Source organism: Necator americanus, chromosome III (genome assembly GCF_031761385.1).
Source record: "Necator americanus strain Aroian chromosome III, whole genome shotgun sequence".
Classification (NCBI taxonomy): domain Eukaryota; kingdom Metazoa; phylum Nematoda; class Chromadorea; order Rhabditida; family Ancylostomatidae; genus Necator; species Necator americanus.
The window spans coordinates 2091705-2109721 of NC_087373.1; the positions used below are offsets into that span (position 1 = coordinate 2091705).

The following is an 18017-nucleotide window of genomic DNA, read 5'->3' on the forward strand; positions in this document are numbered from 1 at the left end:
TCTTCTTGGCTGACAGAATGTCCAGAAGATAATTTGAGGACCTTGTCAAGAAATAAAACAATTTCATCCAAATACATAACTTTAAGACATAAAATATGACTCTATTTTTTTATTTTTCAGAAGAGAGAGCGAAAATCATGAGAGCTACCGTGATTCTGTTGCAGATATAAATACATACTTCTACTTACTACTTACTTTATTTTAATTTTTCACACAATTTCGTCTTTAATCCATTAAAGTTCTTCTATATGTTGCACATTGTTGTTAATGTTCACACTTTTTCTTTTTCTCAAATTGATCGAAACAACACTCACATAACCTTTAAACATAAGATATTTTTGGTATTTTCTCAACTTTTGCTGATTCATCGAAACAACACTCATGTAGCTTAAAAAGGAAAAACTTTTTTTTAGTTTCATCGTTATGTCATCAATTCTAAGCATAAAGCATAGTGTATTCCTTGGATTCCTCAATTAAATCATAGAGATTTCCTCAATTGTCTCACTCTGAACTTTCGTATTCATAGTAGTTACATAAGTTAGGCTAATTGGTCTCTCGGGGGATTCAGACGCCTACTCTTCGATCGGGAGAGCATGAATCGCTCAACATTTTGCAAAAAAAAATAAGGAACGAAAATAGTTTCCATAACGCGGGACTTTTTCTGGGCAAAGTTCCCATTATTGAAAAGTGATTAGGGAGTTTCACTACGAAGTAAAACTGAGACAACAAACAATTCTATCCACGATGTCCAGTGCCTTTATTCACATTCACATACGATCATAAATATTTTTCTTATTAGAAAAACCATTTTATATCTTTTGCTACCAGTCACGTGCTATTATAGTATCTTATTACTTACTACTACTAAATATTATACGCTAATATTAGTATTATATACTGTATTAGTATTAGTATAGACTGTATTAGCATTTTTTTACTATTTACATAGTTTACTATTTAGTACATTCAGGTAGACTATATTCGAAATTCAAAAAAAAAAACATGAGATTTCTCTCAGAACTATAAAAAAAAGGACGGCGACTTCTCACTATATGCTCTACAAATCCAAAATAAAGAGATTTCATCAATTTTTGCTGGTAGCAGGCAAAAACAATTAAAGATGTTTTTAGTGGTAAAAATTTTGTTCTCCATAATAAAGTCGAACTAATTTTTTGCCGCCTAATCTCATCTCCCAGAAAAAAATCCATCATTTTCGCTCTTTTTTTTTCCTAAAAAAATATCATCCAGGAGAAATTGCTTCGTTACTCATCTTGTAAAATGCTAAGCGATGTCTGCTTTATCTGTCGAAGAGTAAACGTATTCGTATAAATATTATTCGTATATTATATAATATGCGTATTCGTATAAACAATTTTTCATCAATAGGATTCAAATATATGTATGTAGGAGAATGAATGCTTAGCAAAAGTATAGACATATTACTAATATATATACATATATATATTATATTATATGGTAAAACAATAAAATACAGGAGAGAATACATGAAATAATAAGATATAAAAATATGTAATAATATAATACAATAATAAAACATAAAATAAATAAATAATCCAAAAATATGTGAAATATAGAAACATATGATAAAATGTAGAAAAACGATCTTCCTCATTGGCAAAAACGATGGGAAAAGTCCATGACCTTTCCTTCGATGCTACGCAGGTCCATTTATGACCACTGAGTTCTATTATATTTTACAGGTAATTTAATTTTTTAAATACCAAATAAAAAAAACCTTAAAAAAAAAAAAATTTTTACAGGTAATTTAATTTTTAATTTCTTTTTAAAACTAATTTTGCTAACATTTAAATTGAATTTTATTTGAGAATTAAGTTCAAACACCTTTAAATGCTAGCAAAATTTGATTTTTAATTTCTTTTTAAAATTAATTTTGCTAACATTTAAAAGTGTTTGAAAATTAAGTTCAAACATTTTAAAATGCTAGCAAAATTTTAAAATAATGATTTACGTGAAACTTAGTAAGTGTTGCTTCAACCCCCCAAAAAAAAATCTGCGATTTTTTCTCTCCAACACTACCTTTCACGGAAATTTTGACATCTCCTGGAAATCTAGCCATTGAGTTTGGATTGCAGTGGAGTGAAAAAAAAATTACAATGACCTTTCCCTGTCCGCTCAGGAGTCGATTTCACAAGTTTGAACCACTATCCATTTCCTAGTGTTAAATTTCTACTTACACCGTATTCAAACACTAAGCCCTCAAATCAGGCTTATTGGTGGTCATTTTATGAATTCGCTTCAGGACCAGATTTCCATTCTGATCAATGTATAAATAGAAAATCAAGCAAAAACCATTTGATAACTCTTTTCACATGGAATTTAAACATTTTCAAGCTATATTCTGAGGATTATCGCTTGGAAAAACTAAAATACCAGAAAAAAAGAAGTTCATTATGCACATTTCCAAAATTATTACAAAATTTGCGAAATAATCACCGAGAAAATTCTCGAGAAATTACGTGAAGTAATTTGCAAGGTTCGCTCGGTTTTAAACAGAATTGCTCTAATTGTCAGCACAATTATCTCTTCTACTTAATTACGGGAGAATTTCCCAGAATATATATTGCAATTATTCGTTCAGATACATAGTATAGTGAATTCATCACATTACATCCCACATGTTAGTGTATTAAATAAAATTACAAGCTATTACAATAGTTTTTTCACCACAAAAAGTTCATATGAAATATGAAATTCATATGAAAGATCAGAATAACACGGAAATTCATATTTCCGCAAACGAGAAATTGTTTGAATAAGGTGAGCACTTGCATTTTAATACTGTAATCATTAAACTAATCAGCATACATAATTCATGCAAATGTAAACACATGAGGGATTTCAAGAAGAACTCAAATGTCTAAGAAATCATCAACTTCATCCAAAAAAAAAAGACAATAAAATCTTGATGATGTTGGTGTTTTTGATCTTATTGGGCCGATTTTTTCTTGCACAAATCTCATAAAAATCCGGTAAAAACTGTGTGACGCATCTTGTCAGACCTATTTATCGACCATGATTCTTATTTCCAAAAATAGTGAAATAAGTCGAGTTTTTTTTTTGCTTTCAAGGTAACACCACAGTTCTCAAACAATGTCGCTTCTTAAAATTAAGGGAGTAGGTTAGCATCAGGGTATCAAAAACCTGGAAATAGACGTGCGAGACAACCCGGTGAGTATAAAAATTTTCGATTATGGGATGCGCAACCCTGATACGCACCATTACCTGATTCACTCTTTAAAATGTGATTTTTTTTGCATAAATGAAGTAGTTGAACAATCAGAAAACTCTCTTTCTACTGCAAAAGTTTTATTAGCTTCAATTTATTGCAGAGGCGGACCCAGCGCAGTTGACAAGAGGTTTGGCTGCGACTGCCCGATCCCGATGGTTCGATTTTGCCCTAGTGCCAACCAAGCCTTTCATCCCTCCGGGCCCACGAAAAAAAAAACTAACATGACACTGGATCAGCTCGCTAGCAATTATATTGGCCGCTCTTCAGCGCTTTTTTGTTATTTAGCAAAAATAAATGTAAATAATAGCACTAATATGAATTTATTTGCATTATTAAACTGCATTAAATCTAAATATTATTAAATAAATAAAAATCTATTAATTTATAGTATTAAAACTTCGTCGAAAACATTTTAACGCTATTTTCTTCCTAGAAATTATCAACCCTCAGTATTAGCCGCGAATTTCCAAGCAGACGCTCTGGATCGAGATTTGTATGGTTATCAAATTGATATGGAGTGGGACGTTCAACACTACGAGAATATATTCTCGGATTTTTTTTCTTACCGTGCATGAAAATCCACCACAATCCAGCTAAGCTCGCTTATTAGGTACCAACGGTGATAAGCTCCGTTTATGCGGATAAGACCGTGCTTCAGCGTACAAAAATTGCCCGGGTAGGCAAATTCCGCCCTCTTACTACAGTAATTCGTCAACTATTAATGAAATGATAGTGGTAGCTCGAGCTCATTTTTCTAGTACGCTCAATAACATGAAAATTCCAAAATTAAATGAAAATCGTCCATAAACCCATACCAAAAGCCATTCCACATGCGTAATTACGATACTAGCGTTAGCGGTGATGCTTGCTTTGATCACATGATCATTATGATTCAGGATTGAAGCTAGTGGAAGACCCTGAACAGAAAGAGATATCAACAGGGGGAAAAAGAAGAAAGATTTCGATTCAGAAGCAAAGAAAAACGCCTACATTCATGCTAAGCACTCCACTTTTCACTGCCAACGGTTCACGAGCTGTTATCGACAGGTGAACTCGTCCAGTTCGTCTCCTGGTCTCACCTTCGAGTTGGTAACTGGTCTGAAATGTGTTCAATCTATTTAAATGAATGCAAGTGGAGAAAAATGGAAACTCTTCACCTCCAGCTCTAACTCGATGTTTCCAACAAGTTGCGCTGAGAATCTGACTGGGATGCTCACCTGAAAACTATGCCCTTTTCTACACATATGGATAAATCTGCCTAATATTTCGTATCAAAGACCTATATTTGGTATTTTCTCAACACTTACTATACAGTGGGGAGAAATATTTAATAACACCAAAGAAATAGATTGCATGGCAATCTTTCGCTATAAGAGGAATGTTTCCCTAGGATTAACCTTCATGCGCTACTCCACGAGATATTTTGTTTAAATTTAAAAGGTGGAAATCATCAATCTAAGCGCAAAAATAGGAAATAATAAGCAAAGATAGAATAGCCGGTGTTCCGATCCCCTTCACTTTTGGGCGGTAGGCGAAGGGACCTTCTTCACTTCTGTACGGTAAGCGAAGGGACCCCCTCCACCTGAACTGCACCCCATGAGCTAGACAACTTCACCTGAGCAAGGTCCGTCTCCTCCCTATCATACCTATGATAATAAGGAAATTTCGCTGCGGTAAATCCTAATAGCGACCATAGATATTACTGTCCTGAGGCACTTCTAAATGAAAAGTTGCTCATTTAAGGAAGTTATCAATCCATGAAAGAAACAGAAATGGGAGAAGCTTCAGACATTCGTTCAAGAAACTTAGAATTACCTTCCACTTTTCAACCGTGAACAGAATGTATTGCTGGTACACGCCTCAGGGTAGTTCTATCTCCATTTCTCACAGCAATTTTGTAGGAAAAAAATTAGTTTCAGATGACGTAAAAAACGCAGCAAAACAAGGCTACGCTTTAATTTACAACACTTAGACCCACATTAACGCTAATAGAGGTGGAAATTCAATTGAATCACAATTCTACCTTTACCAAGACAATTTTCTTATTAGCTTTCATAATCAAATTACAAATAAACTCCCGCTTTTCCTCAAATCTGTTTATTAAAAAGTGAAATAAATCTAGACATCTCTATGAATGTTGATTTACACCAATCTCAGTCAGCTTTTAGTGCCTGCGACTTAAGATTGCCTGACTGTGGATACAGTACCTTAGAGAAGCAAAGGATTGTTCAAGCCTTACCGTCTCGCCAACGTCCACGTTCTGTGGTCCAATCACTGTCATCTCTGATCGAAGCTCATCGTTATCGTCTACGAATAACACCGCAACAGCTTCCGTCGATACTTGCTCGTTACGTTTGAAGTCTAGCCTGCAATTCGACTCGGATACACAGATTACAGGTAACTACATTATCCAATAATAACATAGAAAAGCTATTTTTTTCCATATGGTTTACAAAAAAATCTGCACAATCATGCGCGTTTAGTTCCAAAGATGCGCAAAGCTTTTAGAAAACAGTTTTCTTTTTACAAGAATGAAAATTTCTCAGATAAACATCAGATAAACCACTAAATAATGGAACCACAAAAAAGAGTACAAGTAGAGAGAAGAAAAGAAAAGGGAAAGTACAAAAACATAGAACATTGTAAGTTTCTATTAAAATTTAAAAAAATGAATGAAAAGAAATGGAAACAACGCCAGAGCCTGGGTTTACCGCAGAATCGGACCATTACACTCAAAAGCATTTTTTCTACACTTTAAAAAGTTATCTGGTAACATCCGAGAAATCCGAAAAAAAACAGGTTAAAGTAGCTGGGATCTTATACATACAGACGACGTATACAGATGAAACAATCGAAAGGAAAAAGAAAAGTGAAAACGTTGGATTTAACCACCTAAGCACATCCACAGATGGCTCGAATAATCCCTCATTTGACCCCAACGAAGGTTTTACGCTAGCTAGAACTGGTTTTTATGATTAAATCTATCTGAGCGCTCCGAATCACAACACTATTTGCGAAAAAAACTAACAAAGATTCAAATCGGTAGAACTTTCTGGAAAAAAATGAGGTTAAAAAGACTTCCTTACCGTACACTTTCGATTTTATGGCCGCATGTGTTCTTCAGCATTAGCGTAGCCGAAGCAATCTCTGCCACTAAACAGGTTACTTGCGTTGTTGACGCTTCAGCTACCAATCCTCCATCAGAAGCGGCTATTCTCAAACATATCGTTATTCCTTATTTCTTTAAGGGTAACAGAGTAATCAATACATTACTTACTTCACAGCGCTGCTTCCTAGTTCAGTCTTAGTACGAATCGGTGATGTATGCGAAGGGAAATCGAGGTTATACTCAAGTTGGCCGAACATTTTCGAGTGTCGATCACCTAACTCCAAGCAAATCCGGCTAATCTTCAACAAAAAAAAAATGAATAAATCACTTTAAATACGACTATAATGAAATAATTCCCAACGACAAACCCATAACGTCTGCCCCTTCTGCAACTGAGCAGTCGATAAATCTACCATCACTATGAGAACGGTATTTGCATTCGCTTTAAGAACAACACCAGTTCTGGAGGCCTGGAGAAGAGGTGCATTTTCGGGTATTGGAGGAACACGTCGTCGTCGTTCCACATCACAACCAACGACCACAGCCGATAAACTTTAAAAAATCAAAAACTCTGCTGGAAACTCCGTGGAAAATACAAAATCAAATAAAACAATAACACAACTGAAACAATAATAACATAACTAAATAAATAACATAACATAATATAATATAACAATAACTGAAAACAAATAAATTATGTAGTAGTCACCTAACAGGTTGGACAGCTGACGATGTCAGGCAGATGCGAACCGGAACTTTTGCGTCCAGTTGGACAGGATTTGTTTCGAGGAATGAAGCCTGAGGGCAAGTAACTTGATGGAAGGAAAAATATGATTCAAGGAATGCTGATGCTGCAGCGGAAACGCATGAAATCAGCATCAAATGCGCACATACCTGGACGGTAACGAATAAATCGAGCCGCGATGCTTGTATATTGAAGAATTGACGTTCTCCTAGAACTGTTGCCCAACCTTGCTGATATTGTGACATCTGCAAAAATAGGAAAATTTCAGTTATGCGTTGAACGGTGGTAGGTATCAATTAGGTAAAGTAAATGGTCCTATTTGATAGATACCTGAAACTACCCAGAAACTACAGTATTTTAAAGAAAAGTTTTCAGATTAATTTTCATTTAAAAAAATTAATAGTTTCTTTTTTGCTTTAGTGTTTCCTTTCTGTACAGTATTTCTTTAAAACTACGCCATGCGTTAAATTAGTTTAACCTTTAGACTCGGAACGAGACATACCGCTGTTTTTGAAGCACTTCTGTGGAACTAAGTGAAAAAAATCGTTCGCGATTATTCTCCTCACGCAAATCGAATCCCCTGCATATTATTGTAGTATTATAATTGGGGATAGGAGGATAAAGTGTTTAGAGGTGATCTCTTTGGGATACGCCTTCGACTTCAACCCAGAGTTGTTTGAGATTTAGGCGTCTGGCTTATAAGAAAACCTACGGTAGATGTATTTATGTCAGGTTTTCTATTCGCCGCCACAAATCTGGTTCTAATCTATCAATCCACGAGGGAGGAGGGGATGAAAAATTCAGCTGGCTTCGAGCGTTATCGGATCACTGATCGGTCCTAGCAAAACTTCTAACCAAAAAGGCCACAGCCATGCTCACTCGATACTCCAAAATCCCTTCAAATACTCCAGAAAACTACAATAGTAGTCAATAATTGAAGCAGATTCCAGCCATATTAACCGTTTTGGGATATGTAGTCAAGCGTTCCATTTCTATTCTGGGTGAGTGCGATTATAAAGCGAAGCTCATTTTGTATATGGATAGAATTTACAACTAAACAAAAGACTAGCACTTCCACAAATATTTATTTTCTGTTATTCAATAATCTCTCTCTTTTCCTGGGAATCACTCAATTACACTCCAAATCACAAAATTACCAAACTACAGTACTCTCCAAATTTTCCCGGACAGTAGGAAAAAAATATCTAAGAAAGGAAAAAGATCATATAAAATATCTTTTTGTAGGGCTCCCAGAAAATTTTAACCCAACAGTGATCCAGCGCTGATCTATTATCCATGAACAACATCTTTTCCCGAATATTATCCGAGTTTCTAGGGAAATTTCGCACTAAATTGTTGTCGAACACAGGAGATTTGTTTGTCGGAAGTTCAAAATGAGTTTCTGTAGATTTTCCGCCGTTAGTAGCCACCAAAGTAGACACCAACCAACTCTTTCTCAAGCTATATTCTTCAAATAGATTTTAAAAAACAATTATCTGTCCAAGATTTCGGATAAACACCCTGTGATCCTGGATTACCTTGTGATCTACAGAGAAAACTCTTTCAGAATCCATGATAGTTTCATGTGTTCTCAAACGAGTAAGATCAGTTTCGTGAAGCACGTGAAATGCATATTTTTACACCGCAATCAGTAATTGGACTAGCTTGGACAAATTCGATTAAAGTTACGTCACTAAGCGATGAAAATACATCATTTCTCCCCGGAGACCAATTAACGAAACGAGTGCTACTGAAAGGATGAGCACGTCATCGAATGCTGTAATTGACACTACACCGATATGATTATAAGGGATGACCTTCAAGTGAGAACCTCAATAAGAAATGTGTTTAACGGGGAGCTTCGATTTGTTCTAGGGATGCTTTCACGGAAAAAATGGAACCAAAATTCCATTTTTTTCTGTGGACAAGGAAAGGAAAAAGACACAAGCTAAATCTACGACAGAGTTTTACTTTACCTTATTATTTTACGACTTATTTTATTTTACTCAACTTACCACTCAAAAAGACTGTGGCGGATACTGAAAGCCTTAGGAAGAACCCCTCATTCTTTCGTATAGTTATTTTAATTAATTTTCTAGATGTTTATTTTTTCTTCTAATACTGATTGTCTTAGTCAACTGGTTATAGTCTTTATAGCTTAGTTTTGAGGGAGTCATGAACAAGTGCGAGATGTAGACAAAACAACCAACAAGTGAATTTCAATTTCCATTTAAAGGAAGCGTATCACGATTTTGACGTGGTACGAAACCCACAGCGAAAGCGTAGAGCTCGGATATCAGATTGCGGAACCCGGCGGGGTTCCGTTCATCATTAGAACGCGCCTCGATGTACACGTTCCGGTCATCTCAGCTATTCGTTGGTTTCACTTGAATAAGCTGGTGAGGAAGACATAATTGATCCTCGACCGCACGCACTCGGATGCGGTGCGTTGCAACAGAAACCCTATGCGCGCGGAATGGGCGCGTAAAAAAATACGACGTCTTCCACGCTATTTTCGACAACGATTAGGGAAACCCGTTGGGTGAGCAGAACCACCTCGAATCCCCCATCTACAGCCCCATTTCTAGCCTTTCCCGCTGATTCCCTCTCCACAAATTTAAGGTATGATACCTTTAACTGCTTGTTGTTATAAAACAGTTACAAAATGAATACCTTAAAATTCATTGGGTAGACCCATCGAGAAATCTGGTAACAGAGGAATTAAGTTGAAAAAAATAAGTCAGTCATTACCCACATATCAAAGTGTTCATGAAACTGGACCGCAAGGTAGAAAAAAATCTAAATACCTACCTGTGCTGCGGAAACCTCACTCGCAGCAAATGGTGGCGGTGGAACGGTGGAGTGAAGTACAGCACGGAAACCATCCTCAGCCAAAGGCTGAGACGGCATCAACTGCACACAGCACCATATGTAATCCTTAACAAATCAGCAAAAGTTGATTTTAAAAAAAGTAAGGATAAAAAGTCGTACTCAAGCTTTTCATCACTTACTTTTATGGAAGCCATACAGTACGCAGCACTGATCGCTTTCTGGAGGATATCGCTGCGAACAGCTGGTGGTATAGCTTCTCGAACAACCGCTACCCACAGTTGAAGAGCACGTGCAAGGTCTCCGCTTTGGTAATACACTTCAGCTTTCTAAAGAACCGAGGAGAAACTTCGGTAACTCCAAAAAAAAAAAACCGAGAGACTGAGAGAACTAAGAAAATAAGAACACTAATCAAGCAAGCTAGGAAACTAGGATAGTTTGTAGGTTTTTTTTTTCTGTTCAAATCATTACACTTCTGAGCACGATTGGAATAAAAATTAGTTATTGGAAATTTTTCAAAAAGTTGTCAAATAAGATCAGTATCTTTTAAACCCAAATAAAAAGGCAAAGAAAGACGTTCGGAAAGAATTTGGTGGAATTCCAGGTGTACTGAATGCTAATACGATAAACATACCTCTATAATCCCTTTACGATACATTCGAAAGCATCCATACTTTTTAAACTGTGCCATAGCAGCATTCAATAAAGATACAACACCTTCGTAATTGACCACCAGTCGATGCTGCAATTTTATCATTAAAACACTCAAAATGGACAATTCTGTCGAGGTTTAATAAGCATTACTCTAATTTATTAAGGTTAAGTGATCCCAATATTATAAGAAAAACTAGAATAGTCTCGCCATGAGTGTTTTTCTGAGGGGTTCAAGCAGAAGATAGATAACCGGCGGGTAAGCACTGATACACTGACAAAATTGTGGATCATGAAAGAAGGAGATATTCCAGATACGAAATATGTCAAGAACAAAAAAAAAATTCAGAACTGCGGGAACAAAAATGCAAGTCCTTCTTACAGTCGAAATAGATGAAATATTTTTAAAAAAAGACCGAAAATATGCACAATGGAAGCAGATGAAATCAGAGAATAAAATCACTTATAAAGTGGCGAAGAACAGACTTTCACCGAATAACCAGGAACTAAACGAGAGCACTGACTATATATTTTCGGTGAAGAGCGCAATTAGTTTTAAAAAAATCTCACCAAAATCGCTGTGACGGCATCTTCTTCGACATTTGCTGGAGCAAGCCCATCATAACCTATCCTCCACGGGCGCTGACCAAAGAAAACCTGATAACATTGTGATTTATAACACGCATACATAAGGGGATTGCCTATGAGCAGGTAGAAATGCGCCTACAGTGTTTTGAATAGCTGCCATGGGATCCGGAACTGGATAGGGCTTCGTGACTGGATTACCTGAACACAAAACCATCAAGCAAAATGAACTGGACGTGCAAAAACTGCTCACTTTTCTTTAGAGCAAGTATACTCTTGTTGACCGCTGAGTACAATGAAGCAGCTAGATCCAGGTGTGTTCCAGGATTCAATGTGGCTAATGCGGTCAACCCGTTCACCACAGCTTGTTCAAAGAGTTGGGCAAAGTGCCAACACTGCAAAAAAGAAGCGCTGAAATGCCTCTAACTACAAGAAAAAAAAAGAACAATTACTTGTTTTGCATTCCATAACTGCAACTCAATGCTAGCTAACTGTGGGGTAGGGTACACACCGGCTGGCCCACTGAAGAACACAGCTTGATGTCGTCGCATTTGATTAATTGCCTCTACAGCCATGTTGTGAAGAAAACATAGTTCGCATATCTAGGGATGCAAATGTAAAGAGTACTAGAGGGAAAAACTAACACTGAAGTTGTGAAAGCCATAACAAAAGCAAAAAAAAAACAGCAAAAGGATGAAATTATCCAAATTCGAAAGTATTTGGAGAAGATCTTGACTTATTAGAAAGTTTTTGAACACGTAACCGATGAAGAAGTTACGCTAGTTCACGGATTAGACTAAGAAGATCTATGTCACTCAATCAGTTACGGTGAAATGACTGAAGGTCCTGATTCCCTCACCGGCACCTAACAATCAAAGTAGACCAAGACAAATTAACGAATCCGAGCAAAATAAACAATGACAAAAAATATATCGCTTATATGAACATCAGAACCAACCTTATAATTCAAAAGTCCAACAACGCTTCGCCATTCGAAAATATCAATCATATCCCAACTTTCTACGTGATCTTTACATTGCTCGTAAGCGAGCCGATAGTTCCTGCAAAACAAAGTGAAAGAGAAAAAGTCGAATTTGATAAATATGTGTAGATCTCTCCTCTCTAAAACACAAAGAAAAAAAATGGTTGTGTAACAGTTCAACTTTGTGGATCTTAGTGGAAAATAGGTATTTCAATACACATACAACAAAAAATTTTCCCATTGGAAAAGCAAAAAGATGAAAAGAAAGCGTCTCTCGAAAGGTACTTCAACGGAGGAAACCTGTAGCGACTTCCGTATACTAAACGTATGAGTAAACATCAATTTCGGATTCTAAAGTAGAAAATCCACGTAAATCAATTCACAGTCAGTTGCAAAGTTTTTGTTTGACAAAGTACAGAATGCATTTGAGAAAATATAAAGGCTGTTACAAAACCATTTGCCACGATACTTGTTAGGTACACTAACTTCTGAATTCCTTATATACAGTCGCACCACGTAACACATAACAGTGCTCGTGTAACAAAACCGTTTACCACGGACTTCTTACATATAATCAGACTAAAGTGCCTAACGGAGACAAAAAAAGAGGAAAAAGGGATAAGAGAAAAAAGAAAGAGTATAGAAGTGACAAAGTATTGTGAACGTACCTATAAGCCGTATGTGTATCTTGTCTCAGCTCCGAAAGAAATGCAAGTTTGAATAACTGTCTAACAACTAGCGAAGGAGAGTTATTAGGAATAGATCGAGCACGGATTGTCTGCAACAAACTACTAGTATCGCATTTTTTTCTTTTAAATTTACGTTAGGAAACAACATTACACTTGCCTTAAGCTTCTGCTGGTAAAATCCCTGCGCGAGTTCATGGAAAGCTGACTCTAGCTTTGATACGTAACCCTAAAAATGAAGAGTTAGGCAAATAGATCCAAACAGACACGGTAATTGGGACCTCATAAAAACAACGAACAAACAAAGAAGCCATTAAGCTATAAATTGTAGCTGCATAACCCTTTAAGAAATCTTGTCACGTATCAAAAATAACCATAACGCAGTACAACGATGTAAGCAAAAAAAACCTTGGAGAAAAACAAAAAACAGAAATTTTAGACTCACAGTGAGGTCTCCTAACATAGGTACAACAAATAGCTGTCTTGGGGTCAAATGGCAAATTTGGCATAATTCATGAGCACGTTCCGTGGCTAATGGATCATCTCCGGACGTTGGTACTGATCTAAGTCAATACAATTTCGATCTGTTCAATAATGCACCCATGAATAGTAAATGAACGTAAGTTGCAAAAGACAGAAAAAAAAAGAAAATCTTGCCAAACCTCTGCTGCAGCAGCACAACTGCTATTCTGCTAGCTTGTCCAGCACTTGCACGAAGGCTTGCGCATTTGCTTTCGGCTTCGGTTTTCTTTTCAAGCCAAGAAGAATGATCCCAATCTAGATCCAGGAATAATACGATCAATGCCGGTACTCGACCTATGTATTTTAAAGGCCAGTCACGACGAAGGATCCCTGAAAATCAAACACTCTTCCTTGTTAACTTGAAGGAGAAGAGTGAACGATACGAAGACGCACCCTTGCCAGGTTTTTTCTCCAATTTTTGCGGAAGGTCCAATTCACCAGTGACGAGGCGAAGATTCAAAGGTGGTCGATCGGGAGTGCGGACCCTGGAGTATCGGTCCTTTAACAGAACAGAGAGAGTGATTTAACCACATGTCCGAATGACACAGAAAAGTTTTATTTTTATGCCCTATCAGAAATCTTTTATCAAAACAATCTCACATACACTTTTGGTGTATTCCCCTCATCTCCGATAATTTAAGGCGCTGCTTTAGAATACACCACTCACAGTTTCCTTGATATTCTGTAGCAGCAGTAGCGTATTTATATCCATCAAGTAATCGAAATTAAAAAAATGCAATCATGATGAATATACTGAACGCATCTGACACGCACGTGATCAACCCTGAAGCCCATGGCATACATGACCACCGTCGAGCCAATCCAAAGCGACCATAACAGAGGTGCAAGATCAGTTCACAGCTAACAACATTTCATCGCTTTCGCCGAAAATATCAAAGGTAAGGATTAGTTGTCCAATGTAGCAGTATAATAGTTTCATGTTATCCACACCGTGCTCAAGTAAAAAACTGTTATTTTCATTAATCTGGTAATACCGTTCAATCTTTGTATTAAATCTTATTTCGACTCCTTTTCGTGTGATCCCTTAGTTATCTTATAATGAGAGAAACTTAAGAATTGAATTATAGATTTTATAGACTTGCACAGGAACTATTGTTACTAATGCGATTGATATAGTGGTTCTGCTTCTTACGGAACTCAAGATAATCCCGTGACTCCTAATAGAAACTGGAGATACCTTCCTGTGCAGTTCTATTATAGAATTCTATGCTAATCTACCGTAAACAAAAAGCCTGATTCGTTAAAAGAGAATCCTTTAAATATTTAAGCTTATGATCCCGTGATGATACAACTTTAGAACCTCAGTTTTTCTCATCATGGCACAATATGAATTAAGCTTCACACATACATGCTCATCTGTTTACTTGGAGGTATACATATTTTACTTTTTGGCTGGTTGTCTATTGCTTAGCGAAGTTTAAAGTTATGTGTCCTGAGTATAACAATAGCACAATACCTCAGAAATGTTCGACGACAGCAATTTCTTTCACATTGGAGTATCTAATATCGTTTTGATCAAACTACAACTCCCTTGGTTACCATCTTGTCCACACTTCTTTGGATATGAATGTATTTTAACTTTGCAATGCTGATCCTCATTTTCTATCCCTCTTAGAGGAGTGTAAGACTTGACAATTTTTAGCAATTCTAGTAAAATACTCTATAATATTCTAGGAAAATCTTCTAGAAAAGAATATATTATTCTACTGACTCGTTTATGACACTGAACCTTGAAGACACCTTCACTTCAGTGTTGATGTCCTCTACAAAATACTAGTCGAATTGACCTTAGTTCAGAAAAACAAAGTTTTATAACTCAATTACAACTCATATTCTTGAAAAATGAGTGTTAAATCAAGCCTTTCCACCCAAACAAAAGCTTGACCACAGTAAAATGGACTACAATCCTTTTGTCGGAACGATTGTGCCGCAAACCTAACTTCAGTGGCCTTCTCCTCATCTCTACATCTTTATTCTTTAATGCATAGTATCCACAAATGAAGCATTAACATAATACCCACAAAATGTGGAGTCAGCACATCTACAGCTGCCAAAGCACAAGTTTTGAAATATCAGTCCTCACTGTGTCACCTCGTTTCCTTTGAACTAAACATTCTGACAAACAAAGTGTTCCTCCATCAGCCCATCACTGGACCAATGATAGAAACAAGGACTACAAAACACCTACCCAAATGTGCTGACAAGCGCTGAATGTGATTCCTTGTTATTGGGATCAAGCCCAGTGAGGAAAACCAACTGCTGTGGTCTTCCAACGAGCCAATCACCAGCCTCAACTGGATCCATGACCCAGAAATATAGACGCATTGTATTTGAATGATCTTTATGTGGACGTACGTATGTATAATACAGAACAACTGGTTTTTTGACCATACATCTCCGTAACAATTTATTCGGATTCATCAAACAAAGGAAAACAACAGCATATTCGCGCCGAACAAATCCTTCCCGTGATCAATCGAGCTGAAGAAAGCGAAAATGAGGAATTTACAACATAATTTTTTCTATAAAATCAAAAAAAAATGTATGTGGATTCAAAAACTACACGTTTTCAAAGGAAAACGAGCTTTCGAACGAATCCGCTGATTTAGCAGGATTTACTAAACCAACAAAATATAAATTCTGTTAGTAATGGGAACCTGCATATAACAAATGAGAAGAACAATATTTGAATAAATACAACGGAACGAACCTTCTTGAATCCGATGTCCTTGGCGTATTCACGGAAACACCTTCGGCACATATCAAGACCATACTTGCGGATAAGACCGTGATGGTTAGAGCAGACACGGCTGAAAAAATTGCTTGAAGAAGTGAAATCTCAAAATAAACAGTTTCGTTGTTTTCCTGTACATAAAAAATATCTCGAATCACGATGAAATTCGAAATTAAAAAAAAGAACAAATGTGAAGAACTAGTGCGAGGGGAAAAAATTGGCTACTGGTTTTGCACTTTCAACGTAACTTTAATCCACTGAAGTTTAAATCCAAGGAATAAACAATGGAGCATTTCACAACTACTAGTGCAGGAACATCTACAGTTGTAAGAGCAGAATGATCGCAAGTACAAATAAATTCAGAGTACGAATGAACTTGAAAGTAGTATGAACTTAAAAACTATAAGTATTGGGGTTAAGATTACTTTTAGAGCAAAGAATAGAGAAATAATTAATATTGAAATCCAAAGGAACCTTGAATAAAGGGAACAGTTTAGTCATGTCATGTCCGCATATAAATAAATCGTAACGATTGAAAATAATAAATTTAAGAAAAGCATAAAGAAAGAATTAGAAGGATGCATAGTTCACGACTACTCATGAAATAATGGCAGTTGAACAAGAAAACGTTACAGCTTTTTATTTCAGTGCTCATCATATCTTAAAGTTCTGACTAATATTAAACGCATAGGAAAAATATTGAGAAAATTCTCAAAAATTGTACGAAGAGCTTTTGTACTCTTTGGTACAGATCGCATTTATTGACATTAGTTGGATTCATGCGCAAATCTACAAGGGGAAATATATGAAAATTAGCAGTTAGTTTATAATATGATTACATTTATAATATGATTACACCGAGTTTTTCTTGGAACCGAATAAAAATTTCTTTTTCTCCAAAACAGAAAATGAGTGCTGGATAAGTAAGTGACTTCCACGTTTGTCTCATTCACTCAAATACACAATCAATAAAACAGTCTTCGTGACAAAAACAAAATAAAAATCCCTAGATTTCGATAGAAGGTTTCATAGGTAAGTACTTACTGCGTACGTAGGTGAGTAACAGACGGAAACCCCGCACGTACTTCTCGTAACGAAGGCTCACAGAAGCAATCTAACGTCATGATAGCAGACTACAGGATCTCTCAAGCGTGTCCATGTGCAAATTGGAATTTAACATATATTTTGAACTAAACAAGACTCAATGCAACCAACCAAATTCGTTCTTATAAAGAAGTAATAAGTAACTTTCTTGTTGATCGCTCTTGCAATACAACTGTCTTGTTCTATTCACTACGTTGTAAATACATAATACTATGGAACTAGTTCTATTTATTTGCCACTGCCATAAAAAAACTAATTTGGATGATGTAATCACTATGAATGCTAATACGAAATCAATTTTAACCTCTGCACACCAGAAAAGTGATATAGTTTGACACGCTCTACGACTTTTTACAATGTTAATTTGATCGACGGTCTACCCTGTGTTCTTTATTTCGGACAAAATGACGGCAAATGACCCAGCGATGGTCCCTAGGTTCACCACACTGTAAGGTGATGTTAAGTGCTTTACTTATTCTCAGGCTAATAGCTACACACAACTTTCGCCATGCAGCACTACAAATACCAAAACTCGTTTTTATTGAAAGAGAGGTAAAAGTAAAAGAAAAAACTGTAAAACTTGTTCCCGAAAATTCACAACACAATTAAGAAAAAAAACTAAAGCTGACGATAAATGCTCACCAGGAACGAGATCCTGGACCGAACTTGCGCGGGTGAGAGAACCACAAATTGGCGAAGCCCATAATGAAAGACTGTGCTAAAGAAAATAACGTATTATACAAAATTTATTGGCAAGATATAATATCACGCAGTTCTG

The 18017-nt window shown here is 36.3% G+C and overlaps 1 protein-coding gene across 2 annotated transcripts in view; it reads right to left on the bottom strand.

Moving 5' to 3' along the window:
* The window catches only part of RB195_008364 (uncharacterized protein), a gene marked incomplete at both ends in the record, with an annotated part of 32260 nt that extends 16534 nt beyond the window's left edge, over positions 1-15726 (bottom strand). The window contains 23 exons of one of the 2 annotated variants that reach the window (XM_064194814.1): positions 4087-4188; positions 4262-4369; positions 4429-4488; positions 5511-5637; positions 6358-6486; positions 6549-6679; positions 6749-6932; positions 7090-7178; positions 7275-7370; positions 9937-10062; positions 10137-10283; positions 10589-10696; positions 11176-11262; positions 11333-11391; positions 11444-11585; positions 11643-11792; positions 12149-12251; positions 12841-12950; positions 13019-13087; positions 13304-13421; positions 13521-13710; positions 13774-13865; positions 15590-15726. In XM_064194814.1, the coding sequence (XP_064045959.1) occupies positions 4087-4188; positions 4262-4369; positions 4429-4488; positions 5511-5637; positions 6358-6486; positions 6549-6679; positions 6749-6932; positions 7090-7178; positions 7275-7370; positions 9937-10062; positions 10137-10283; positions 10589-10696; positions 11176-11262; positions 11333-11391; positions 11444-11585; positions 11643-11792; positions 12149-12251; positions 12841-12950; positions 13019-13087; positions 13304-13421; positions 13521-13710; positions 13774-13865; positions 15590-15726 (2664 nt within the window). The remainder of the gene's footprint in view (positions 1-4086; positions 4189-4261; positions 4370-4428; positions 4489-5510; positions 5638-6357; positions 6487-6548; positions 6680-6748; positions 6933-7089; positions 7179-7274; positions 7371-9936; positions 10063-10136; positions 10284-10588; positions 10697-11175; positions 11263-11332; positions 11392-11443; positions 11586-11642; positions 11793-12148; positions 12252-12840; positions 12951-13018; positions 13088-13303; positions 13422-13520; positions 13711-13773; positions 13866-15589) is intronic. The other variant, XM_064194815.1, reaches the window with a different exon arrangement.
* Positions 15727-18017: the final 2291 nt, after the last annotated feature.